The following is a 22,745-nucleotide window of genomic DNA, read 5'->3' on the forward strand; positions in this document are numbered from 1 at the left end:
AACTCTTCCAGCGGATATTTTTAGTGAACGTCATCCAGGTCATTTGACGACCACATCCGAGTGGTACATTAGGAAGGCCATTAGGAAACGAAAAATTAACCCTCCCACGCAAAACAACGCGCGTTACGGCAAAAAGACTGACACAATTTTTTCTTCGATAATACAATAATAAATCAACCCTCCCCTAACCCACTGCAAAAAGATTTTTCCGATTTTTCTGACGTTGTTCTATTGAACTTTTTTGGATTCCTCGATCGAATCCGGTTTCGGCGTTCCTTTGCTTGCCACCGGGCACTCTTCGCCATTTTCTGACGTTTTCTTCGTCACGGGACAAGAGGGAGAATCTTTCATTGGCTTGAGTTTCCATCCAAAGTATTTCCCCACGATAGGAACGCAGTACTTGTTCCACAGCCAGACGAGAAGCGGAATTACACCGTATATAATGCAGGGAACGCACACCATGGCGATATTTCAAGAAGAAGAAGAAGAAGAAGCGAGTTGGAGAGAGAGATGGTGTGATAACGCGCGCTAAACGGTGTGATTTCTCGCGATTTGCGTACATCGTTCGCTGTTTTCTGCATTTTGCCTCGGCTATTGCGATGGGAGACGACGTCAGAGACATTCTCGATATAGAGGGGCCCCATTCGGGGACTCCTCTAAGCGTTTCCAAAGAAGCGATCATTGGATCGGCTAAGGCGAGTAGAAAAGCCCAAATGAGAGCGAAATATGACGCAAAAGTTGCAGAAACCTCCAAAGAAGTCGGGATCGACGTTCAAAAGGCCAGAAGGAATGGCCAGAGAACTCTACGCACTTTTATATAGCGATAATAAGTAATTAATTAAGAAAATAATTAAATAATTAAGGTATCGATTTTTCGTAAAGAACTGACGTACCGCCTTTGATTCAAACGGATACATTGAGTGGCTACAAACAGAACAAGGCTCAATTGGGCCAAAATAGGCCAAGGCCATGGAAGTGGATGCCATTTAAAAATCCGGCTAGAAAAGTAATTTAATTAATGGTTTTAATTCTTGATTTATTTTGGGAGAAAAGGATTCGGCTGTTTTGTATCATTGGAGAAGAGTAGCAGACGAGGGGAAATCGTATCCATTTGCAAATTTCAATAAGGTCATAAATTAAATTAAATTAAATAGAGAAACAGGCATGTTAATATCAATATCAGACAGTAGACGTGCCTACGTACAGCGACGAAGAATATCTGGCAAGAAAAAGATAGAAATTAAAATGCATATAATTAGTTACTGTATCGCCATAGAAACATCTCCACGAAGAGTATCCTTCCACGTGGAGCAAAGATGAGACAGATCATCTGTTTGATTTATGCAGGCAATACATAATTAATTAATTAATTAATTAATTAATATTATCATTGATCAGGAGATTTGACTTGAAATTTACAATTGTACACGATCGCTATGACAGCAAAAAATTCAACGTGAAAACCCAATCCAATCTATATCATTTAATTAATTAATTAATTAAGCCTCGAACAATTGAATCACTGAAAGAGAGATACTATTCAGTCTGTAACAAGTTGGCAAAAGTACATTATAATAAGAAGAGTGACCTAATTAATTCTATTGATTCAATTGATTTTAATAAAGATTCGAAGTGTGAGAGGAAATCATCTTGTTGTTCCGGCTGTGTGTCATTTCGACGCTCAGCACGAAACGGATAGAAAGGCTCAGCTAGAGCGCTTATATAGTCGTACCCAGGAACAAGTTAATATAAAAAAAGGAGGTGTCTAATCATAATAATAATTTATTGTCTTATTTAATTCGAGGTGCAAGAGGAGGAGACCCTGCTTGGAGAATTGAAAAAGATTGAGCAGCGAAAACGGGAGAGGGAGAAGAAGCAGCAGGATTTGCAGAAAATAATTGCGGCAGCGGAAAACTCAGAAAAACAGTAGAAAAAAATAATTGAATAATACTAATTATTATTATTATCCTTTGAAAAAGACTTCATAAGACGCCAAAGAAAGTGTTGCATAAGAAGAAAGTTGCTACTCCTTTTCTTATGGGGTCAAGTTTGACGTCAATTCCGGAAGGAGCTCCACTTCCTGTGCGTGTGTCAATGTTATTTGAATCTATAATTGATATAATCTATTCTTTAGATTGGTGAGCCTGGGAGTTCTTCTGCTTCGAAGGCTCTTGATAAATCAGGTGGCGTCTTTGTGAGAAGTAGCAAGGTGAGAAGAAATCGAATTAGAAAAATCAATACTCTTAATTAAACTTTATGTATTTATTTATTTTTTAGCTTAAAATCCCCTCCTCTGTTGGTCAAAGGAAACTCAAAGTGATTGAAACCCTATTGGACGACTTTGGCATAAGTATCAATATCGTTTCTAAATTTCAATTTGAATTATTTTTTGTGAAGATTTGACTCCCATGCCCACGGAACAAGTTTGCACGGAATTCAACGAAGTCAGGTAAACGAGATCAAGAAAAATGTGTGACGTCATAATTTATATTTTAATTTAGAAATGATATCTTGTTGCTACTTGATTTGAAAGCGGCAGTGGATTCGTGCGAATACGAATTACAAACGCTCAGGTAAGAAATCTAAAATTAGTATATGACATTAATTAAAAATATTTCTAAATATTTAAGACACCGTTTTGAAGCGGTGACGTCAAAACCGGCCAAAGAACGACTTCCAGCTCATCTCAGTAATTTTCCTACGTCATTTACATTATTAATCTTATTTTTTATTGTGATACAGAAACTGTTCTAGATACTTTCAAGGTAATTCAATGGATGTTAATTATGTAGTGTTATTGATTTTTGATTTTTAGTCTCTTTCCACGCATTCCGCTCTTCTTGTCATGGACGCTGTCATGTCGGGTCCAAGTGCGGGAGGAATTGTAAAATAAATAATCACGTGACATATAAATATATAATGGCTGTTTCTTAGCAACGTAGACGACGCGTTGCTACGTTGGAACACGGTGGCAATCAGTACAAAAAAGCGAGAAGGTTTTAATTGATAAAAAGGGATAAAAATAAGTGCTCACGAGAAGTTTGAGTAAATAATTAAAAAATTGAGATTGTCATGAGGTGGGCGGAGCCTTGCCCAATTTCTTCATCTTCGCCCAATATTCGTCCACTTCGAGATTTTCCCAATCCTTTTTCTTCAGCGGCTTGAAGAAACTAATAAATAGAAATTAATTAAATAAAATTGTAATCGTTGATTTCAACTTTTCCATGACGTAATCGGAGACTTCTTGTTCTTTGGGAGACAATGATGATCCCGTTACAACGTCTATGTTCGCTTGCAAATTGGTAAGACTAGTATCAATAGATAAATAGGTACATACATAGAGATATTTAAATTTTTATTTTAATTAACCTGGCTGTGCCTACGAGTGTTGTGGGGATTGAAGGCTCAGCTAGAGAAAAATACATGGCTAACTTGGATAGATCCGTGCCTTGGCTCTAGCACATAAACTAATTACGATTATTTAATTATTTGTGATGTTCTGCTGACTTGGCAGTATTCGGCCGCTTTTCTGCACGTTTCTTTGATTTCTTGCGTGGCTGGATGCCACTTGGGTGGGCCCCGATTTGAGAGGAGACCCATTGATAATGGAGAGGCACTCATGACGCCAATTCCTCGTTTCTGAGAATGCAAAAGCGTTGGGGTATAAAATATAATGGATTATGAGTAATACTTCAAAAAACTGCATGTAATCAAGAAGGGTTGTATCGTTCATGGAATAGTGGCAGTACGTCAATGCTGTGTCAACTTGAACGGACGTCCCTTCGACCATTTTACTGTAAATAGAAGAATAGAAGGCGAAATAGTGATCAATTTACATACACGAAATTTTCCATTGGATAGCCAGTTAGCCCAATGAAACGACATTTTCCCATTTCCTTGATTTTCTGCAACGTGGGAATCGTTTCTTCGCACACCATTTTGAGCGACGGAGCAAATTCAGGATCATGCACCTAGGCAATAAAATAACCAGCAATAATAGCCCCTGTATAATCTAATTACCTGGAGAAGATCAACGTAGTCAATCTTGAGCCTCTCCAGACTCTGATCGATGCTACGCAACGTTCTTTCCGCTGAGAAATCAAACATCTGATCCACTTCCGGTCTATAGCGACACGCCTTCGTTGCTAGGTAATAGGCCTCGCGTGGAATCCCTTCCAATGCCTAATTAAGAATCAGTAGTACTGTATCAATGCCTCTGCGTTATTGCGCATGCTCAGACTTAATTAGATTTTAATATTTTATAGATAGCGAGTCCACCTTTCCTAGAACTTCTTCGGATCGTCCATGGCCATACCAAGCGGCAGTGTCTATGTAATTAATTCCTTTTTTTATGGCCGTTCGCACGACTTGAATAGCCTCGTCGTCGTTCGTCTTCCGGTAGACGTTTCCCAGTGGTGACGCACCTTTTTAGCGAGTGTGTGAGATTTCTCGTGGAATTTTTCGACTTTTTAGCGTGCGCTAAAGAGTCTCGAAATCGAAGGATCGGTGTACCTAGACTGACGATCGATACGATCATGCCCGTGCGACCGAGAGGCCGATACTTCATTCGCTGCACGGCGGCGAGATCGTGAAAGCCGTGCACGAACGTGGGAGGAAGTCGACTTCTAGACACGAGAGGAAGTACATTTTCCCACAAACGCAACGATTCCACGTGCAGGCGAGAATGTGTACTCACGCAGCCATGTTGTTGCGGCTACTCTCTTGTTGCTAATCGCCTTAAATCGTTTGGAACTCTGCACGCATGCGCCGGTATCTCCTACGCTTTTTCTGCTAAAAGTTACCACTTATTGTACCTACGAGGCTATACATACCGCAACCGCTAATACACCGAGAAGAAAAACCTATTAGGTGCGTAATCGCGCGCAGCTGCTGTCTGCCTAGGAGACATTCCCACTTGGATAACGCGCGCTACAAGAAAACCACTAATTTTCTCGTGCTTTCAGAAGCCAATTGAATTTCTGCTTAATTAATTAATTAATCTTTTCAAACATGAGCATGTCGATGAGAGCATCCATTTCGTTTTGCTAGAGAGAAAGAAAAGCACTGCGGAGGTGGTGCTGCAGCCGCCCTCTGCGAAGAAACTGGAATATCGCTCAATTACCCTTATATCTGCTCTCTTCTCGTCGCCGCGACGTTAAATTAACTGCGCATGCTCATTGTGCTTTTCGCTCTGCATGATGTCGGCCTCGTGAGTCAGTCGCTTCCTACCGACCGATAAGACAATTGTCTTGTCTTTTACAGAGATTCCGTACAGGCAAGCGAGGCGTCCAGCGTGGCGACCGTTGGTTTGTGAGCGCCGTCTTCGTTTGCGCATCACTAATTGATTCGTTTCAGCTAAGGTCCTTTTGGAAATGCGTTCGCAGAGTTACACGTTTCGTTTAAAAAAGTTCGGGGCCGATGCCTCTCTTGGACGTCACCCATTCTCAATTTTGAACGACGATCACATGGATTGGAGTTTCATTTCGGGATATCGTCTCTTGGCCTTTGATTCTCCCGTAGACGGTGCCGGTCTCTTCTCTGTCGAACTCGAAGAGTGCTCAGAAGCAGTAAATCGCCTATCTCGATTTATTAATGAATGTGCAGCGAAACAAATCGAGATGCCAGAAATAAATGGAGAATTTGACGTGCATCGTTTTCTGGCAAAGAACGTCATTTATCCGTTGACTGGCTACTGCTGTCTTTCTAGCAGCAATAACAAGAAGGCAAAAGACAAAAAGCCATCATTATACGGTGATGTCAAGGTAAAGGGCACCGGATTGGGAGACGGACTTTATACTTGGCACGGATATTTGGATATGATATCAAAAATTACAGTTGAAAATGATCATTGTGGGGCAACATCCGTCGCGGTGGCGCAGCCATCACTGAATGGCAGTTTGTCGAGTGAAGAAGGCTGTGAAGTGAAGCCACAAAACGGTACAAAAAAGATAAGTCACAGCATTATTTTTTGATGATAACGGCATCGCATTTAGAAGAGCTAAGGAAGCATCTGGCTCAAACTGCTGCACAGACTATCGTCTATTCATTCGTTCATCATCAACGGCGTCCTCACGAAAATACCCTTGTTCCAGGAATACTCATAAATATGAACTCGTTTCTTGTCGTCATGTATGACTGCGTGAATGACATTCTACTGGAACTCACGAAAAGTGTCACATTTTTGTCTGACGCGGGTGAATTCAGTTTAGCGTCTATTGCTTTTCTTTGGACAGTGTTGCACCATTCACTATTTCTAAATTCGATTGCGTATAAAGAAACAACAGGAGAAAGCAAAAGCCAGTTTCTGCGTTTGGCAGAAGATCGTCAAGTGAAGCAGCATTACACCAAGCTTGCGCACTACAACAGGACATCTACGAGCCGCAAATCCTATCCAGATCCTGAGTTTTTTCGCTTTTCGTGCCGTCCGCCGGATGTGGAGCTATGCCCACGAAAAAGGAGGTCCACCGAATCAGCCACGACGGAGAAGAAGACAAAAACTGATTTAACTAATTAATGAGTATCGTCTGTTCTTGTATTTATCACTGACTATTATTGTGTAATTGTCGGTTCAACTGCCGTTCCTATTTCGTGGAATTCACAATCACGAACGTCCATACTATCATCGTGCGCCTGCAGCGCATGGGGCTACAAAATACCAACACTTTAATTTTTTTCTGTCGCCAGTGACTCCGGCGTCACGACAGCGTGCGCTATGGAAATCTCGAATCGATTGCCCTGAATCGATCGGTAAGCACGGATCCCCGAAAAAGAGTGATTCAGGGGAAAACGCTATACCGTAGCGAAAATCTTAAGCGTCTCGGAAACACAGTATCTATCGCGTGCACAGACTACAGTAATTAGATTTTAATTATTTATAGATAGCGGGTCACCTTTCCTAGAACTTCTTCGGATCGTCCATGGCCATACCAAGCGGCAGTGTCTATGTAATTAATTCCTTTTTTATAATGGCCGTTCGCACGACTTGAATAGCCTCGTCGTCGTTCGTCTTCCGGTAGACGTTTCTCAATGGTGACGCATCTTTTAGCGAGTGTGTGAGATTCTCGTGGAATTTTTGACTTTTTAGCGTGCGCTAAAGAGTCTCGAAATCGAAGGATACCTAGACTGACGATCGATACGATTAGCCTCGCGTGCGCCAGGCCCTTCTCCTCTGCTCCCGGATAAACCCGGGGAGGAGAAGGGCCTGGCGCACGCGAGGCTACGATACGATCATGCCCGTGCGGCCAAGAGGCCGAGGACGATACTTCATTCGCTGCACGGCGGCGAGATCGTGAAAGCCGTGCACGAACGTGGGAGGAAGTCGATTTCTAGACACGAGAGGAAGTATATTTTCCCACAAACGCACGTGCAGGCGAGAATGTATACTCACGCAGCCATGTTGTTGCGGCTACTCTCTTGTTGCTAATCGCTAAGCCTAATTAAATCGTTTGGAACTCTGCACGCATGCGCCGGTATCTCCTACGCTTTTTCTGCTAAAAGTTACCACTTATTACCTACGAGGCTACACATACCGCGACCGCTAATATACCGAGAAGAAAAACCTATTAGGTGCGTAATCGCGCGCAGCTGCTGTCTGCCGACGACGCCAGACACGAGACATTCCCACTTGGATAACGCGCGCTACAAGAAAACCACTAATTTCTCCTTCTCGCTTCGACGATAAGCTCACTGCGGTTCCAAAGTCCGTACCTCGCGCCCCCTTATGCGTACGTAAACCGCTCGTCGAATGGGAACGACGTATAGCTGCGTGCGAGCGCAAGAGCGCCCGATCGAAGCCAATTACGAACACTTCAATCTTGTCGCCGTTCCCGAAGAGATATTCGGCCACGAGAAATTCCTTCGCTTGCTCGCGCTCAATCACAATACGATCAAGGACCTTCCTAAGGTAGCGAATTGGGGGGAAAAAAGCCGCGAGTGTGGGGGCCGTACCTTCCCCTTCTTGGGATTTGTAACGATCCGCATCCCCCGCATTACGCTCGCGCGCACGACGTAACGGGAACGCGCGCGCATTATTCGCTCTTTCGTCTCTACTAGTCTTTGTTCAATTTCACACAATTGGTGCGACTCGACGTGAGTGATAATGAGATCGAGACGCTTTCGAGCAACGTCGCTAATCTCGTCTATCTCGAAGACCTCGATATCAGCCGAAACGGTTTTTTAGTCTATTTTCGTTGCCGCGTTACGTCATGCCGTAACGCGGCGGATTTTCTCTCAGGAATAGCCGACATACCGGATGACATACGAAACTGCAAGTGTCTGCGTCGAATCGACGTGAGCGCTAATCCAATCGGACGGTAAGCGTGCAAATTTCCGATCGGGCGGGAAAGAGGAGAAAAAAGGAAACGCTTTTCTGTGTTTACATTCGGGACACGTTTGAGTATACGGGTCACGCCTATCGGTGTTTCTTAGGATTCCGGACGGTTTCACGCATTTGACGGCGCTTAGAGAGATTTATCTCAACGATATCTTTCTCGAACATTTGCCTGATAATATTGGAAAGTAAGAATAGCACTTAGAAGTATTTAATTAGTGGATTTCTAAAAAAATTTTGCCTAGTTTGAGTTGTGCTGAAATTTTGGAATTGAGAGAAAATCAGCTGACAATGTTACCGCCGTCAATTTCCGAATTGAAATATTTGAAAAGACTCGACTTGGGAAATAATCATTTTGAAGACTTGGTGAGGTCACGTGATAAGATAAATAAATCAATAAAATTTGTTTTTTATTAGTCTTCCGTAATTGGCCATCTAATTTCCCTGCAAGAACTTTGGCTTGATTGCAATGCTCTACGTCTCTTGCCTAACGTGCGTTAGAAACGAAATTTATTGCGGATTTTTAGCTTTTGATTTTTAGGAAATTTGCTCATTAACTCGATTGAATTTTCTCGACGTTTCGGAAAATTTGCTGGAAGCACTTCCGAGAGATATTCACGCGTTGGAGCGTTTGGAGGATTTGCATGCGAATGATAATCAACTCAAACAATTGCCAGAGAATTTCGGTATATGATACATCAATTAATTAAATTAATTAATTAATTAATTAATTAATTGAAGGGGGTTTGGGTCGGCTGACCGTTTTGAAATTAGAGAATAATTTTTTGGTTGCTCTTCCGAGATCAATTGGAAGGTTTGAGAAATTAAATAAAGAAAAGTATTTAATTAATAAGGGGAGAATGAAATTTTTAGTTTGATGCGTCTGACGGAATTTAATGTATCTCAAAATCAACTTCAAGTAATAATAATGAAAATAAAAATAATAATTAGTATCAAAAATAAATAATTATATGTGTTTAGCACTTTCCTCCCTCAATTGGCTTTTTGCATTCTCTTTTGACAATGATAGCGGATGGCAACAAAATAACGAGTCTTCCACCGGAAGTAGAAAAATTAATACTTTAATTAATTAATATAAGCGATTTGTATTGAATTCAGTTGGGAAGTTGCCAGTCATTGACCGTTCTCTCTCTTCGAAATAACAATCTTCGAAAACTGCCCAGAGATATTGGTCGATTAGCGAATATTGTCGTTCTAGCGCTCAGCGGAAACCGGTTACATTAACTAATACCTAATAAATAAAATTAATCATAATTTTAGGCTTGAATATTTGCCGTCATCTCTGCTTGGATTGACCAATCTTTCGGCGCTGTGGCTATCCGAGAACCAGGCACGGGATTCTCAAATAAATAGACACTGTATTTTTATTGATTTTTAGGCTAAACCATTGATTCCTCTTCAACACGATCGAGATCAGTATACGGGTGAGAAAATCCTCACGTGCTTCATGTTTCCTCAAACGGGAAAAGAGAAACTGGGTTCGTCTTTAGTTAAATAAATAAATAAATAAATAAATAAATAGGGGTCCTTTATTATTAGTGGGTGTTCCTCGTTTTCCGTATCGCGATGACGTGGGCGGTGGCGCGAGTGGCATGGGAGGATCGGGGCAGGAGAGCAAGCGCAACAGCACAATCATGTTTAATATTCAAGAGGAACAACAGCGCACGTCCTCCAATCGCTCGGGCCAATATCCCAAGGATGTCATTGAGAGACATCCTCCTCATCATCCGCCGCTCCATCATCCGAGGCAACAGCAACAGCAACAGCAACAGCAACAGTCGAGATCTTCGCACAGACAGTTGCAACAGCAACAGCAACAGCAGGTTCGTTAATAGTTATGTAATCAATAATGATAGATCAAGGACTTTTTACATCCTCGCTTATCCGGGTACCTCTGGTTTCAGGGGTGTCCGGATACGAGACAAACCTCGCCATAACATTTCAGCACTTTAACAATTGTTTGTTTGAAAAAAATTTGCCGGCGGTACGCGCGCTACTGAAAAACAACCACGTGACTCTGAATTGAGGGTCCAGATAATATACTGCGGCGTTTCTCTATAGTGTGACGTCACAAATTTATGATGTCACTATATGAGAATACTAGCTTATAGCAGAGCCCATAGATAAACTTATGAAAGTCATTCTCTATTTATTATTTTATGATTATTGATTTTTCTCAGGGGGGCGTGTCTACTACTCAACGTCCTCTCAGCTATTTGCGAAGTGTCGGAACTATTGATGATTATTCAGAAGGAGAAGAAATCGATGTGCATCGTCCCCTTCCGCCCTCCATGGCAACCGCGTCCGAACCTCAAATGAATGGTCACGTGATGCTAAACAACGCGATTCCGCACATGCGCAGCAATCCCACTTTAAATCCTCAAAACGAAACATTTCCCGAGCAGTTGCCACGGCAACCAATTGCAAAATCATCGCTACAGAACGTTTCCGCCGCCATGATGGAAGATTACGATAGAAGCGGAAGTCGACGTCGAATGGCAAGCGATTCAATCGTAAGAACGGGTCACAGGTAAAATAAATAAATAAATAAATAAATAAATATAATTAATAAAATTAATTATTTAATTTCAGAGGGTTGCCAAGTGCTAGTCGACCTCTGTGGCCAGAGGAAGTGCATCATTCGTCGGCGGCGGCGTTGGCAGCATCCGGGACTGGAACTTCTGGGTCTGGGAGTCGTCAGAGGCCAATGTATTTGAGGGAAAGACAGACGAGTTTGCCGTCATTGGATCAGCTTCCGTTTCGACATCAGCCGCCGCCGCCGCAACATTACGCCGATTACGATCATCTTAATCCAGTCGGTTCTAGTTCACGGTAAGTAAAAATCTAAATCAATAATTAATTAAAGTAGAGATCTAAAAATTGTTTAGATTGGACGGAAATCGCGGCGGCGGCGGCGGAGCTTCTTCCTTTCAGCATAGCCACCATCGATTGGAGAGTCCGCCGCCTTGGTGGAGTTCTCCTTCGTCTAGTGGCGATCATTTGGAGCGAAGGAGCGCGGGGACTCGTGAAATGAGTCCTCTCGCGTCGGCGGCGGGAATAAACGATGCGATTCCGTGGGAAAATCCTATTCGAAAGGTGATAACACGTGCAGCAGAAAAGTCACATTGAAATGAATAAATACTGATTAGAATGGAGGCTTTCCTAATCCCATGGTGGGAGTGCGCATGACCGAAGATTCGGGGCACGGAACAAACGACACGGAAGACGTCGAAATCGAGGGACAAATCGTAAGAAAAATCAATACCTCATTATTATTATTAATTATTAATCCTAGATCTATGTTGACATTGTACGGGACCCTCGCCTTGGCTTCAGCATTTCCGGTGGAACGGATTCCCTAGGAGATCCCTGTAGACCCAAAGATACCGTATGTCTATAATAATCTAGGATACAAATTAATTAAATTTAAAAAGGGTGTTTTTGTGACTAAAATTGCGAGTGATGGACCGGCTGCTATGTCGGGGCAACTTCAAATTGGCGACAAAATTCTCGAGGTAAATAGAAATATTATATATAAACATACTTATTAATTAATTAAGGTCAATGGGGAGCCGCTTCTCTCTGTGACTCATCGACGAGCGATAGAGGTGCTCCAGAGAACCGGTAAGCACGTTTGTCTCAAAATCGAACGGTTGCCGCGAAACGACGCGCAGCAAGGAACGTTGCTATAGAAAAAATTAAGGCAGTGCTAACGATTATTATTATTATTATTATTATTATTACGCTACGTCATTTATCGTCTCTTAGTAGCTGGCAATAATTAGTTTCGCTGTGTCTGTACAGTAGACTGAAACTTTTGTATACTAAAGTAGTAGAACAGGCCAATGTAGTGTAAGGGATGCGCTCTTTAGAATTCTTTTATTCTGATTGTTTGTTATTATTATTACTATTATTAAACACGTGACATAGTACAAGTGCATTTATTAATTTAAAATCAAGCAAAAAAAGAAACACTGTTATCTTTCGGCATCCTTCTATAGATATTTATACAACTATAGCTACTATGTATAATTGTTATTGATTTTCAGTGCTGGCTTCAGATTCGGACGTGGAGAGCGATTGTAGTATTTGCATATCGACAGGTTCCATGCACATGGGACACGTGAACGATCTCAATAGCCAATCGTCAACGCAATCGCGATGATAGATATGCATGCACGGTAAAAGACGAATGGGATCCCCGTATGCGAAGTCCATCATACAAATCGGACACCTACGAAAGCATGAATGAAATTGAAATGATCATGTGACGCGTGGAAGCGTGCGTTACTCTTTTCGTTTCGACTCTTTCGTGACGTCGTACTTTCCCGTCGGAAGGTGTTGCAACATAGCGAAACGTTGAATTTTCTGCACGTACTCGATTCGCGACTCTTCGCTGAGAAATACGTGAGGCGGCGGGCGCGACGGGGGCGGCGGATGCGACGCTCGAGACGCCTAGGAACCCAAGGGTTCGTCACGGAAGCGGAAGCGCGGGGGTCCTTTTGTCTCTTACTTCGTATGGGGGCGGGGGACCGAGTAGCAACTGGCGTGATCCTGACTCGTCCTCGGTCCTAGCGCCCGAGTCGCTCGATCCGTACGCGTATTCTTCCGTTCGTTCTCTTTTGACGCAGTTGCCCATCTTTTGTTTATTTTAGTGTACACCGTAGTGTAGTCTACTAGAGTCACGATTTGGTTCCGACGGGTGTGTGAGAGAGAGACAGAGAGGAAGAAGAGGCGACGTTGAGTCAAAAACGTAGGTGAACGTCAGCTGTTCGTTTTCGATACGAGTGCGACAGTGTGATCCGGTCGATATTGTGGCGTTGACTTACGTAGTGACGAGTGTAGTGACGCATCAACCACACCCTCGCTCCTCACCTGCGCTATTTTTGCCGCGGTCTGCGTCATCGTTATCGGAGTACCCGGATCGCTATCGTGCGCTAACTAAAGGAAATATGGACGTTCTAAGGCGCGCGGAGCCTTCTGCCACCTCGCAGGAAGCTCTATCGGACGCGTGCAAACTTGTCGACGTGCACGTAGCAGAAGATCGACGCTATCCGAACGTGGCGAGCCAATTGAGAGTCCAATCGGACGGTAAACGATCTCGCGTGGCCGCGCATCGACTCGTGCAAGCGTCATTTCACGTGCAGGTGTGACGACGACGAGCGGCCGAGACGATAACGACTATCCGTCGTTCGAAAATCAGCCCAACTTTCGAAATCTCGTCGCGATGCCGCACGTCGGTCACGTGGAGCAGATTCCGTTGCCGCGCGAACTCGTCGAGCAGTTTAATCGTAAGGGAAAGTGGAAAAAACGACGATTTGGCGTCGATTTTCTTTTTTTTTCTCTAAAGAATCGCAGTGCTCTTGCTACATGGGTTTGTTCCCGGATATCGGTAGAGCGTGGCTCTCCATTGACAGCAATATCTATTTGTGGAATTTCGAAGACGGGTTTAATTAATTAAAAACGACCTTATTTTTATTAATAGTATTAATTAGTTCTGATTTGGCTTATTTTGACGGAATGAGTGAAGCGATTTTTTGCGCCGGTCTAACGAGACCCAAACCAGGTGACGCGGACAAATAATTTTATTGATTTAATTGATATTGTTTTTCTCAGGAATTTTTCAAGATCACATTCAATATTTATTGTGTCTTGCCACAACACTGGAAATCGTCATATTGGGCGTTTCCTTCTCGCGTAAGAAAATCTCTTGGGATTAATTACATTAATTAGGTATTGATTATTTAGCTACGAATGGAAACAATCTGGGCGAGATGCATCTCCAACAGGAACCCCTTTTCAGTCTTCAAACGAACAACGTTCACATGTCGTCCTTCGAAACGACGCAAAACGGACGAATTTTCGTTTGCTCGAGAGCCGGATCTCTCTACGAAATCATGTACCAGGTACACCTATCATTCCTAACTAATATAAATAATCAATAATTTATTTTAGTCACGTGATGGATGGTTCACACCTCGCTGTCGTCTCGTGGATCATTCGAGTAGCAAGTTATCGTATTTCTTGCCCTCCTTCTTTATAATAGCGAACGATGGTGTGTCCTTAATCCTATTTATCCTATTTATTTTTTCCTTCAAGAGGCGTGGTCTCTCCCTCTCTCTAGATCCTCTCTTGCAAGTGAGCGTCGACGGCTCGAGAAACATTCTCTACACGCGTTCGGAGCGTGGAACGATTTCCGTGTATGATCTCGGAATGGATGGGCGTGGCATGTCCAGAGTAGCGAGTCTCAGTCAGGATTCCATGGCAAGAAGAGCGACTCTTGCTACGAGGTATTAAAACTATTGATTTTTATAATGATAATGAGATTCTTTTTTTTTTGAAGGACCATAGACGAGAATTTATTTAAACCCATAATTTATATCAAAGCGATTGAAACGAGCGAGTCTCCTTTTCTCAACTTGGTTGCAATATCTCGTGCAGGTGAAACCCGAAGAAAAATCAATAATTATTATTATTGATCTTCTTCTTGGAAGGCGTTCGTCTTTACTTCACAACGTCTCGTCTCCAACCGGGCGCCCAAGTCAATCCCATAGCGAGACCCACGAATTTTTCTCTGGTTCATTGTCGATTTCCTCCGGGATTTTCTCCTCTGACGTCATCGAGCAGACCATCCACCGTTCACATGGCATTCTATTCTCAAGGTCTCTACTTTATTTATTTATTTATTTATTTTGTCACGTGACTTGTGGTGTAGGGACTTCCATCTTGGCGTTTTACAAGTCGGAAAATGTCGATTCTCTTTTGTACGTACATCCGGACTCTTTCCCATTTCCGCCCAGTCAAAACGTTCTCCACGAATCCTTTGTATGTTTATTTAATTAAATACTAATAATAATTATTTGTGATTTAATTGATTAATTAAGGTTCCCATGACGGTGAATGGACGATCTTTGGCCATAGCGGAAGTTCCCACCAATCCCTATGCGAGCCCTGTGATTGGTCAATTCAATGACCCCTGTCTTGTGACGCAACACGTCAAACCCTCGCGACGATTCGTTCTACTAAGCACCCAAGTGAGAGAGAAGAGAAAATCATAAATATTAATGAGAGCATACGGGATCATTATTTATAGGGGACATTCACCATTGATCAAGTGAGACCCGTTGATCAACTTCGTCATCTTCTCATCGATTCGCAAAGCGGAAAATCGGACGCAATTCAAGCCTTCTTTCAACTTCACAAAGTAAGAATAAGTAAATTTAATCACGTGACATTTACAATAATAATCAATAAATTTAAATACGTGACATTTATAATTTAATCACGTGATATTTATAGTTGGATCAAGCCTGTGCCATGTGTTTGATCTTGGCATGTTCGACGGGCGCTGTCAATGTCCAAGTTGCTCAATGGGCCACTGTAGCATTCTTACACTATGGAGGAGAACCCGAATTTCAACTTCCGGCCGCAGTCACCCAGCCTCTAGCTCAACCAGGTTCAAAAATCAATACTAATTAAATTAAATAAATAATTTTTTCCGTAGTTGGGAGTCCTTCTCAGGGAATTTTAGGCGGGGCTGTCATAAGCCCGGATCTATTCTATTCAGGGAAACACGACGGTCTTTATCTCTATTTCTCTCGCATTGCCTTGTAAATATCAATTCTAACATTAGTCGTGGCAACGTTAGAATTATTTTTCTAGTCCTTTTTGGAAAGCGAGTCTCGCTCTTCTTGGCGCGGGAAATGAAGTAGAGAGAGATATTGAATAATATATTTAATTAGAGTTTATTTCAATTAGTTGCAGAGTCGATTTGGTTTGGACGAATTGACGCACTTTTTGGAGTGTTTTTATTCGCTGCAAAAGTTTCTCAAACGCATTCCAGATTTCGGAAATCCACCACCACAGTAAAATAAATAAATAATATTTATAAATAGACTCATTATAATATTTCAGGCATGATTGGATTCAATATTCTTCTCCTTCTCAAGGAAGTAGTCAGGATGTGGCAAAGAAGTACAGGGGTATAAATCGCGTTCATATTTTAATTAGAAAATTTCGATTTTGATTAATTTCAGCTGAGGCTTTTGCTATGGAACAATATTCTTTGCACAATATTTCTCAGCTGATTGGAAAGACAATCGAATTCTTATCTCTTTGGAAAATCATTTGTGAACATGGCTTCTCTACTGTAGCAAGTACAATGACTCAGGTAAATAAATAAATAAATAAATAAATAAATAAATAAAATCTATATTTATTCGTGAAGGAGTTCCAAGACTATTTGAGACGGGAAACATTCCAGGAAATTGTCCAACGCGGAAAACTGGTTTAGAGTGCCAATATAATTTTTTCATTTATCTATTCATCCGGGGTCTTGTTTCAGCTGTGCAATGCACTGATTCAATCTCTCATGGATCGTTTCATCAGCGACAGCGCCGAAACCGGAAGCATCTCGGCGAGACTTTGCAACTTGTGTCCAAGTCTCTTTAGCCCGGATGACGCAATTGTGGCAAAAGTATGGAAAGATCCCGGATAATTCTTCTATGGATTTTCCCTCCGAAGGCTCATGAGACGTTTAGTAAGGCCAAGACGCTTTTCAATGAAGAAAAAGTGGCGGCACTGAAAGCTTCTCTTCAAGTAGATTAAATAATTATTATGTATTTATTTTTATCTCTTCAATGTAGCTATTCTCGCGCGTCGCTCAACGAATCGATTTAGCGTCGGTAACGAAGCAATTCGAAGAGGGTAAAACAAATCAATAATTAATTTTATTGATCTAATTATTTTAATTTTTAGTTGGCCAATACGGAGCCGTAGTCGATTTAAGTCTCGCCGCGGCGAAGCAAATCGACGCTCAAGATCTCGCCTTGCACTACTTCAAAAATGGGCAATCGCACAACGATAGGGCAGGAGCTAGCGCGCTTGAATCAAGGCAATAAAAACCCCGGATGATATAAATTAATACGGGTTTTTATTATAGGAAAAAGTGCTATTATTGCGTGACAAAGTGTTTGGATAATTTGCTGGCGGCGAGTCGCACTGTGCCGCTACTTCCGGCTCAGTTGCTACAGTCGCAGCCCCCGGCGACGGGCGAAGCTCAAGAGAAATTTCAATCCACATTGCAACGCGCGCTACTTAGTCCGGATGAACTCTTCCACGTGGCGACGTATGATTGGTTGATTAACGTGGGGGAGGTGGACCTATTGGTTCAGGTAAAATAATTGATAAATTAATTAAATGGGGTTTGATTTTGGGGGCGGGCTATTTTCAGATTAATTCGCCGTTTTTGGAAGAATATTTGAAACGAGAGGCTGCAGAAGGGGTGGGGCATAGAGAAAGACGGCGGGGGTTAGATTAATTGGTATTGATAATTTAGTCACAAGAAAACGTAACGATGATGAATTTGCTGTGGAAATATTACGAGAAAAATGGCAACTTTGTTGCCGCTTCGCGAATTCTTTGCAAACTCGCGGAGAGAAGCGGGTGCGCGCGCTAACTTGATTAAAAATGGTATTTGTGTATTCGTTTTTGTCTAGGAGTGATACTAATTTGCAACAGCGCATTGAGTATTTGTCACGTGCCGTTATTGCGGCGAAAAGTTCGACGAGACGAACGAGTGCGGGCAATGCGGAAGAAGGAGAATTTCTTCACGATTTGGAAGAGAAACTGGAGGCAAATCATCATAAAGAAAGAAATAGATAAATAAATATATAAACGTATTAGGTTGCTCGTATTCAATATCTCATTTTACAAGCTTTGGAGCAGTCTTCGAATCCCGTTCCTCCCGATGCTATTCGCTATCTCAACGAAGATCTTATGGACATTTCAAAAGTAAATGATTAATTATTAATTAATTAATATTTTTCTGGCCACGGTGCAGTGTTGCAGAAGACTGACAAAAATGAATAATTTTGTCACGTCTCTTGAAGCACTGCTACATTAAACGTATAGCTATTCATTTTCAGCATCCCGTTAGAGAGAAAATTGAATTAGTGAACGCGGATGTTGGTAGCGGTAGCGATAATTTAATTAAATCTTATCTATAGTTATACGGGGATTATGCGGATCATTTTGATTTGTCCGACTGCAAATTGGCCATACTTCACAGCGCCGGATACAATGATCCGGCGTTAATTGAAAACGTGTGGCGAGACATAATTAATAAAGGTATTTAATAATTAAATATTTTATTGAGGGAGCGTTATTAGAATTGGTGGATAGATTTGGATAGATCTAGGCAGAGTGATCCGCCGTCCCGTATGGAATCGATTAGGACGAAATTAACGGAATTGGGAATATTGTATTTTCAGTCTGAGCGATATTTTCCTCTAGGCGAGTCTTTGAATTTGAATTTTTATGTTTTATTCTATTTTATCCTTTTTCTTTTTGGTAGCGTTTTTGGTTCGTTTCCTTGAAGAGAAGAGCTGCCAATTGGCGTGGAATCCCAAGTGGATTTTCACGCTTTTTCGCAGAATTGGCGCCTCCATTCCTCGCCTCTACGCAATCTACGATCGACTCTTCAAATCAAAGGCAAAGCCCCCCAACGAAAAATCAATATCTATAATCAATTTTCTTTTCCTAGGATCCTTGCTGGCAATCATACGGGAACCCTCTGCACATACTCCAAGTTATTTATCTCTTATTGGATAGTTTTGTAGCTGATCCGGCTCAAGTTCAACCCTACGAAAGGCAACGTGGGCTAATCATTAATTTTTATTTAATTATTGATTTTTCTACAGGCGTTCTTTTTCGAGTCTTTGTCTTGACGCCGTGTCTACATACTTAGTTGAACTTCAAAGCATGCCGACTACCGACGGACGGGTTCAGCAACTCGTTGCTCAATATGAATCCTTGCAAAAACGTCTCCAAAAGTGACGGGATCGAAACTTTTGCACGTGACTCATCAATAAACTAAACTATGTAGCTCATTCATTTTATTTCTTGAGCGTTTAGAGGTTAGAACGACGCCGAAAACCTAGATTTATTCAATGGTGTACGGACTCTATTAAGTTCATTACATCTAGTAGCATTGAATCAACTAGAAAGTAAATACTCAAGTGGACGCTGTCAAAAGCCGATTCTTATGCGCACATACATGACAAAGAAGTACAGTAGAAGAATTGTACAAAACTTGAGAAAGTAAGAATCCTGTACCATGTTATTTCTAAAGAAAATTATATGCCATCTTGATGAAGTTCAACATCTTAATGCGTTGGGAATGACCACGTGGGTACATATACGTAGTCAAGAGCTGTTGTTGCTTCTTCTCTGCTTACTCCCGGAGGATGAGCGGAATCACGCCTTTCGCTCTTCAGTGTTGAGACTGCCTTTGATAGTTCCTCATTCCAAGATATTTGTATGGTCAGATTACTCCACTCGTCACAGGCCCTGTCAAATTGGTCTTGCGTTAGAAGGCTTCCCTTTGCGAGTATGATGTTTCTGTCAGTCAGCGACTTTAGCGATATCATATGAATACGGTCACTCTGCGTCTCTGTAAGCTCTAGCGACTGAGTCACGTGGTGTTGTACTTTGGCTTCGAAGTCAAATGCGCATTGTCCGAGAATGAGCCTCATTTCTTTTTCCTGTAACTTTTTAGCGCCGACGTCAAGCTGATAGGCCCTTAATTAACTTGAGGCGATCCCTTTCGCCTTCAAGGCGCTCAATTACGCCTTGATGGCGCTCAATTACGCCTTTCATCTGTCGCTTTTCGTCCCCGGCATCGAATAGAAGGTCTGTTAGGATACGCAAGGCGGACTCTAATAACTCGCAACGCTGCTCCAGGTAGCCTTCTTCATCTTCGTCGTTCCTCACTGGCAATACAGCGAGTTCTTCCAGATCGTTGATTAGGTCACTGACGTCTTTCGCTTTCGCGTATAAGCCCTCATCTCGCCCTTTTACTAAAGTAGCGGCCAAGGCAGAATAGTCGATTTCGGCCATCCGTTGACTGGAGGAAGAAGATGAGATGACGTAACGGAGCTTGCGCAGTAGTCCACCTACTCTGGATAGCGCGAGGGACCGGGCTCGGTCAACTGACTTTTTCTCCTCATTTTCTCTTTATGCAGCCTATTTATTACAGCGCGGTGTTTGCGTGCGAGACGTCTGATGACGACCGTCGCGTCCAATGTGACTTTCGCCATTGCAATCTCCACTTTCGAAGCGAAAAAGGTTCGCTTTTCGCTTCCAAACTCTCTTGGCCGTCCTATCTGGGTTTCCAGAAAACGTCGAAAAACACGTCGGAGAAGAAATCGAAAATCGATTTTCCCGAACCGAAAACGATCGGCGGGGAATGGGACCGCGACCAAAGAAAAATTCAAAAAATCGAATCGACTACAAGAAAGGCAAGCAATCAATATAGATCATTTTTTATAAACATGTATTTTGAAATATTAGGTTCTTGTTATTTTTTAATTGGACGAGCCTCACGCTTCCGTGGGAAAGTGGCTGGAAAATTTGGTGATAACTAGATAATGATGGCCCGTTGTTAGCCATCATGTGATCCCCGAACACCTTTAGCAAGGTGTCGGATCTCTATTAGTGCCTACAGCATGTGCATTATAGGCATCACATTGCCTATAACCACACCTTTATCTGCCCGAAAATATGTACTTCTGTAAAATGGGAATAGGACACCTGGTGGCTATGCCTTTACTTCACAGATTTTAGGTGTTCTATTTACATGTATATATATATCAAAAGAGCGATTCACCTGTCGAGTAAAGGTGACACAGAGCTACCCTTCCCTAGCCCCCCTATGGTGCACGATCAAGTGGCACATTATCAGCTCGCAGTTGGGTTTGCGTGCTGCGAGCTTCGCTCGCAGCACGACAGACCCAACGTGCTCCTTTACTGTGTTCCCTCCATGAGCGTTACTAATAAAGCTCAATTGTTATGTGCCAGTTATGTTTATAGTAGCCTATGTAATATGCCCTCATACGTACTCGTTCCAGAAAACTTTGTACACAATCCGGGGTTACTATCTGTCTACTGTGACGTCACCTTTTCGCTAGCAATTGTGTTCCAAATACGGGAGAGTATGACATCACAATAACTGTGATGTCATAAAGGCACCGCCTAAGTGCGATTGTGACGTCAGGGTATACCGACAGACAGACAGAGACACAAACACGTTGAGATTTTGCCGATCACGTTTGAGAGCCCATCCCACCAGGGCGTGGTGTTCGGGGAATTAAATACAGATAATTGGGATTATAGGGTTTCATATTTAATTAATTATCGATTGATTTTTCTAGGCGTTTTTTTCGAGTCTTTGTCTTGCAATTGACGCCGTGTCTACGTACACTTAGTTGTAAGTCTAGTCACTGATATCTATTGTCTAATAAGCTGGTTTCAGTTTGTTACATCAACTGTACAAGGAATTATTTGAGGCCATTGCAGAAGTAAATACTCGAGTGGATGCGGTCAAAAACCGAATTCAATTTTTACACACACATACATGACAAGAAGTAGAAAAGTACGAAAGTAATTAATTCTAAGGAAACTTATGCAACATTGTCACGAAGTTCACCATCCTAGCGCGTTCAGGATCACTGCGATTCGGGTACAAATAGTCAAGAGCTTCTATTGCGTCTTCTTTGCTTACTCCCGGAGGATCAGCGGGGCCAGGCCAATCTCCCCTCAGTCCTAAGAATGTTTTTTCCCTTTCGTAATTCCAAGATATTGTCTTGGCCAGATCACTCCACTTGTCACAGGCCCTGTCAAATTGGTCTTGCGTTAGAAGGCTTCCCTGTGCGAGTAGGATTTCTCTGTCAATCAGCGACAGTAGCGATATCATATAAATACGGGACTTCTGCATCTTTGTAAGCTCCAGCGATTGAGTGACGTGGCGTTGCACGATGTCTTCGAAGTCGAATGCGCAGTTTTCGAGAGTGCGCTTCATTTCTTCTGCCTCGAACTTTTGAGCGATGATTTCAAGCTGATCAAATCTGTAATTGAGGCTCTCGTAATCGCCTTTGAGGCGCTCAATTTCGCCGTTCATCCGCTCAATGTCGACTTTCATCTGTCTCTGTTCGTCCACGGCATCGAAGTGAAGGTGTGCTAACTTACGCACGGCGGACTCCAATAACTCAAAGCGTTGCTTCAGGTGGCCTTCTTGAACTTCTTCAGCGTTCTTCAGTGCTGCGAGTTCTTCCAGATCGCTGATTAGGTCGCTCGCTGTAGCGTCATCGTATTCGCCCTTATCTCGCCCTTTTACTAAAGTAGCGGCCAAGCCAGAATAGTCAATTTCGGCCATCGTTTCGGTGCTACGTGACTCGGAGTGGCGTGATTTTGTCATGTACCCTCCTTTTCGGAAAAAATCAGCTGGCTCTCCTTCCATCAGGATTGGCTCTGAAGTTGTGTCTTCGGCTAGTTCAGCAAGATATCTTGGCATTATCTTTGATGCTAATCTTAGTTGGAAAGATCATGTCTCGACTGT

The 22,745-nt window shown here is 42.4% G+C and overlaps 6 protein-coding genes and 1 long non-coding RNA gene across 7 annotated transcripts; 5 read left to right on the plus strand and 2 right to left on the minus strand.

Annotated features, from left to right (window-relative positions):
- Positions 1 to 515: 515 nt before the first annotated feature.
- LOC136190433 (DNA methyltransferase 1-associated protein 1-like) lies at positions 516 to 3,142 on the plus strand. The gene is made up of 19 exons (XM_065978584.1): positions 516 to 695; positions 745 to 830; positions 883 to 1,006; positions 1,054 to 1,128; positions 1,184 to 1,222; positions 1,277 to 1,347; positions 1,399 to 1,456; positions 1,505 to 1,564; positions 1,626 to 1,742; positions 1,805 to 1,926; positions 1,980 to 2,082; positions 2,135 to 2,209; positions 2,278 to 2,350; positions 2,398 to 2,449; positions 2,502 to 2,573; positions 2,631 to 2,689; positions 2,743 to 2,765; positions 2,816 to 2,884; positions 2,935 to 3,142. Exons 1-19 carry the CDS (start codon positions 600 to 602, stop codon positions 3,001 to 3,003), a joined length of 1,443 nt encoding a protein of 480 aa, XP_065834656.1. The 5' UTR covers positions 516 to 599; the 3' UTR covers positions 3,004 to 3,142.
- LOC136190432 (uncharacterized) lies at positions 2,976 to 4,851 on the minus strand. The gene is made up of 10 exons (XM_065978583.1): positions 4,697 to 4,851; positions 4,513 to 4,625; positions 4,279 to 4,424; positions 4,021 to 4,182; positions 3,841 to 3,971; positions 3,692 to 3,794; positions 3,508 to 3,639; positions 3,370 to 3,455; positions 3,219 to 3,308; positions 2,976 to 3,170 (listed from the first exon to the last, which is right to left on the minus strand). Exons 1-10 carry the CDS (start codon positions 4,702 to 4,704, stop codon positions 3,071 to 3,073), a joined length of 1,071 nt encoding a protein of 356 aa, XP_065834655.1. The 5' UTR covers positions 4,705 to 4,851; the 3' UTR covers positions 2,976 to 3,070.
- A 118-nt stretch (positions 4,852 to 4,969) lies between these two features.
- Positions 4,970 to 6,600, plus strand: LOC136189868 (uncharacterized). Its single transcript, XM_065977894.1, has 4 exons — positions 4,970 to 5,209; positions 5,263 to 5,306; positions 5,356 to 5,937; positions 5,994 to 6,600. The coding sequence occupies exons 1-4, from the start codon at positions 5,196 to 5,198 to the stop codon at positions 6,512 to 6,514; spliced, it is 1,161 nt and encodes a 386-aa protein (XP_065833966.1). The 5' UTR covers positions 4,970 to 5,195; the 3' UTR covers positions 6,515 to 6,600.
- Positions 6,601 to 7,628: 1,028 nt separating this feature from the next.
- Positions 7,629 to 12,290, plus strand: LOC136190765 (leucine-rich repeat-containing protein 1-like). Its single transcript, XM_065979024.1, has 21 exons — positions 7,629 to 7,903; positions 8,053 to 8,170; positions 8,234 to 8,312; positions 8,428 to 8,517; positions 8,575 to 8,695; positions 8,747 to 8,821; positions 8,871 to 9,015; positions 9,071 to 9,143; positions 9,203 to 9,248; positions 9,311 to 9,394; positions 9,449 to 9,564; positions 9,611 to 9,680; positions 9,729 to 9,828; positions 9,890 to 10,173; positions 10,531 to 10,880; positions 10,943 to 11,182; positions 11,239 to 11,446; positions 11,500 to 11,598; positions 11,646 to 11,738; positions 11,785 to 11,865; positions 11,911 to 12,290. The coding sequence occupies exons 1-21, from the start codon at positions 7,745 to 7,747 to the stop codon at positions 12,040 to 12,042; spliced, it is 2,763 nt and encodes a 920-aa protein (XP_065835096.1). The 5' UTR covers positions 7,629 to 7,744; the 3' UTR covers positions 12,043 to 12,290.
- LOC136190766 (RING finger protein 11-like) lies at positions 12,276 to 13,184 on the minus strand. Its single transcript, XM_065979025.1, has 3 exons — positions 12,864 to 13,184; positions 12,642 to 12,805; positions 12,276 to 12,584 (listed from the first exon to the last, which is right to left on the minus strand). Exons 1-3 carry the CDS (start codon positions 12,987 to 12,989, stop codon positions 12,386 to 12,388), a joined length of 489 nt encoding a protein of 162 aa, XP_065835097.1. The 5' UTR covers positions 12,990 to 13,184; the 3' UTR covers positions 12,276 to 12,385.
- On the plus strand, positions 12,832 to 19,320 carry LOC136190764 (nuclear pore complex protein Nup155-like). Its single transcript, XM_065979023.1, has 34 exons — positions 12,832 to 13,441; positions 13,498 to 13,641; positions 13,701 to 13,797; positions 13,846 to 13,916; positions 13,967 to 14,047; positions 14,099 to 14,256; positions 14,306 to 14,405; positions 14,475 to 14,640; positions 14,694 to 14,791; positions 14,845 to 15,012; positions 15,066 to 15,175; positions 15,235 to 15,384; positions 15,444 to 15,554; positions 15,650 to 15,806; positions 15,855 to 15,960; positions 16,013 to 16,058; positions 16,109 to 16,215; positions 16,265 to 16,332; positions 16,387 to 16,520; positions 16,578 to 16,637; positions 16,695 to 16,826; positions 16,874 to 16,948; positions 16,996 to 17,056; positions 17,108 to 17,243; positions 17,292 to 17,523; positions 17,583 to 17,633; positions 17,688 to 17,794; positions 17,848 to 17,983; positions 18,035 to 18,142; positions 18,358 to 18,478; positions 18,533 to 18,643; positions 18,705 to 18,841; positions 18,894 to 19,000; positions 19,051 to 19,320. Exons 1-34 carry the CDS (start codon positions 13,303 to 13,305, stop codon positions 19,184 to 19,186), a joined length of 3,921 nt encoding a protein of 1,306 aa, XP_065835095.1. The 5' UTR covers positions 12,832 to 13,302; the 3' UTR covers positions 19,187 to 19,320.
- A 992-nt stretch (positions 19,321 to 20,312) lies between these two features.
- LOC136189778 (uncharacterized) lies at positions 20,313 to 21,830 on the plus strand. The gene is made up of 4 exons (XR_010670455.1): positions 20,313 to 20,476; positions 20,527 to 20,649; positions 20,702 to 21,617; positions 21,663 to 21,830. It is a non-coding gene; the product is annotated as an uncharacterized lncRNA (long non-coding RNA).
- Positions 21,831 to 22,745: the final 915 nt, after the last annotated feature.

The sequence above is a fragment of the Oscarella lobularis genome, chromosome 8 (assembly GCF_947507565.1).
Source record: "Oscarella lobularis chromosome 8, ooOscLobu1.1, whole genome shotgun sequence".
Classification (NCBI taxonomy): Eukaryota; Metazoa; Porifera; class Homoscleromorpha; order Homosclerophorida; family Oscarellidae; genus Oscarella; species Oscarella lobularis.

Coding starts and splice junctions, on each gene's coding strand:
- LOC136190764 (XM_065979023.1), top strand. CDS start 13,303: ATGGACGTTCTAAGGCGCGCGGAGCCTTCTGCCACCTCGCAGGAAGCT. Junction 17,057..17,107: donor AACGAAGCAATTCGAAGAGG/GTAAAACAAATC, acceptor TTTAATTTTTAG/TTGGCCAATACGGAGCCGTA. Junction 17,984..18,034: donor ATTTGGAAGAGAAACTGGAG/GCAAATCATCAT, acceptor TAAACGTATTAG/GTTGCTCGTATTCAATATCT.
- LOC136190433 (XM_065978584.1), top strand. CDS start 600: ATGGGAGACGACGTCAGAGACATTCTCGATATAGAGGGGCCCCATTCG. Junction 1,927..1,979: donor GCGGAAAACTCAGAAAAACA/GTAGAAAAAAAT, acceptor CCTTTGAAAAAG/ACTTCATAAGACGCCAAAGA. Junction 2,450..2,501: donor ACGGAATTCAACGAAGTCAG/GTAAACGAGATC, acceptor ATTTTAATTTAG/AAATGATATCTTGTTGCTAC.
- LOC136189868 (XM_065977894.1), top strand. Junction 5,307..5,355: donor GTCCAGCGTGGCGACCGTTG/GTTTGTGAGCGC, acceptor GATTCGTTTCAG/CTAAGGTCCTTTTGGAAATG. Junction 5,938..5,993: donor TGAAGTGAAGCCACAAAACG/GTACAAAAAAGA, acceptor CATCGCATTTAG/AAGAGCTAAGGAAGCATCTG.
- LOC136190765 (XM_065979024.1), top strand. CDS start 7,745: ATGGGAACGACGTATAGCTGCGTGCGAGCGCAAGAGCGCCCGATCGAA. Junction 8,822..8,870: donor CTCTACGTCTCTTGCCTAAC/GTGCGTTAGAAA, acceptor TTTGATTTTTAG/GAAATTTGCTCATTAACTCG. Junction 11,183..11,238: donor CCAGTCGGTTCTAGTTCACG/GTAAGTAAAAAT, acceptor AAAATTGTTTAG/ATTGGACGGAAATCGCGGCG.
- LOC136190432 (XM_065978583.1), bottom strand. Junction 3,640..3,691: donor ATTACATGCAGTTTTTTGAA/GTATTACTCATA, acceptor TTGCATTCTCAG/AAACGAGGAATTGGCGTCAT. Junction 3,309..3,369: donor ACACTCGTAGGCACAGCCAG/GTTAATTAAAAT, acceptor TATTGATACTAG/TCTTACCAATTTGCAAGCGA.
- LOC136190766 (XM_065979025.1), bottom strand. CDS start 12,989: ATGGGCAACTGCGTCAAAAGAGAACGAACGGAAGAATACGCGTACGGA. Junction 12,806..12,863: donor GTCCCCCGCCCCCATACGAA/GTAAGAGACAAA, acceptor TTGGGTTCCTAG/GCGTCTCGAGCGTCGCATCC. Junction 12,585..12,641: donor AAAGAGTCGAAACGAAAAGA/GTAACGCACGCT, acceptor ATGCTTTCGTAG/GTGTCCGATTTGTATGATGG.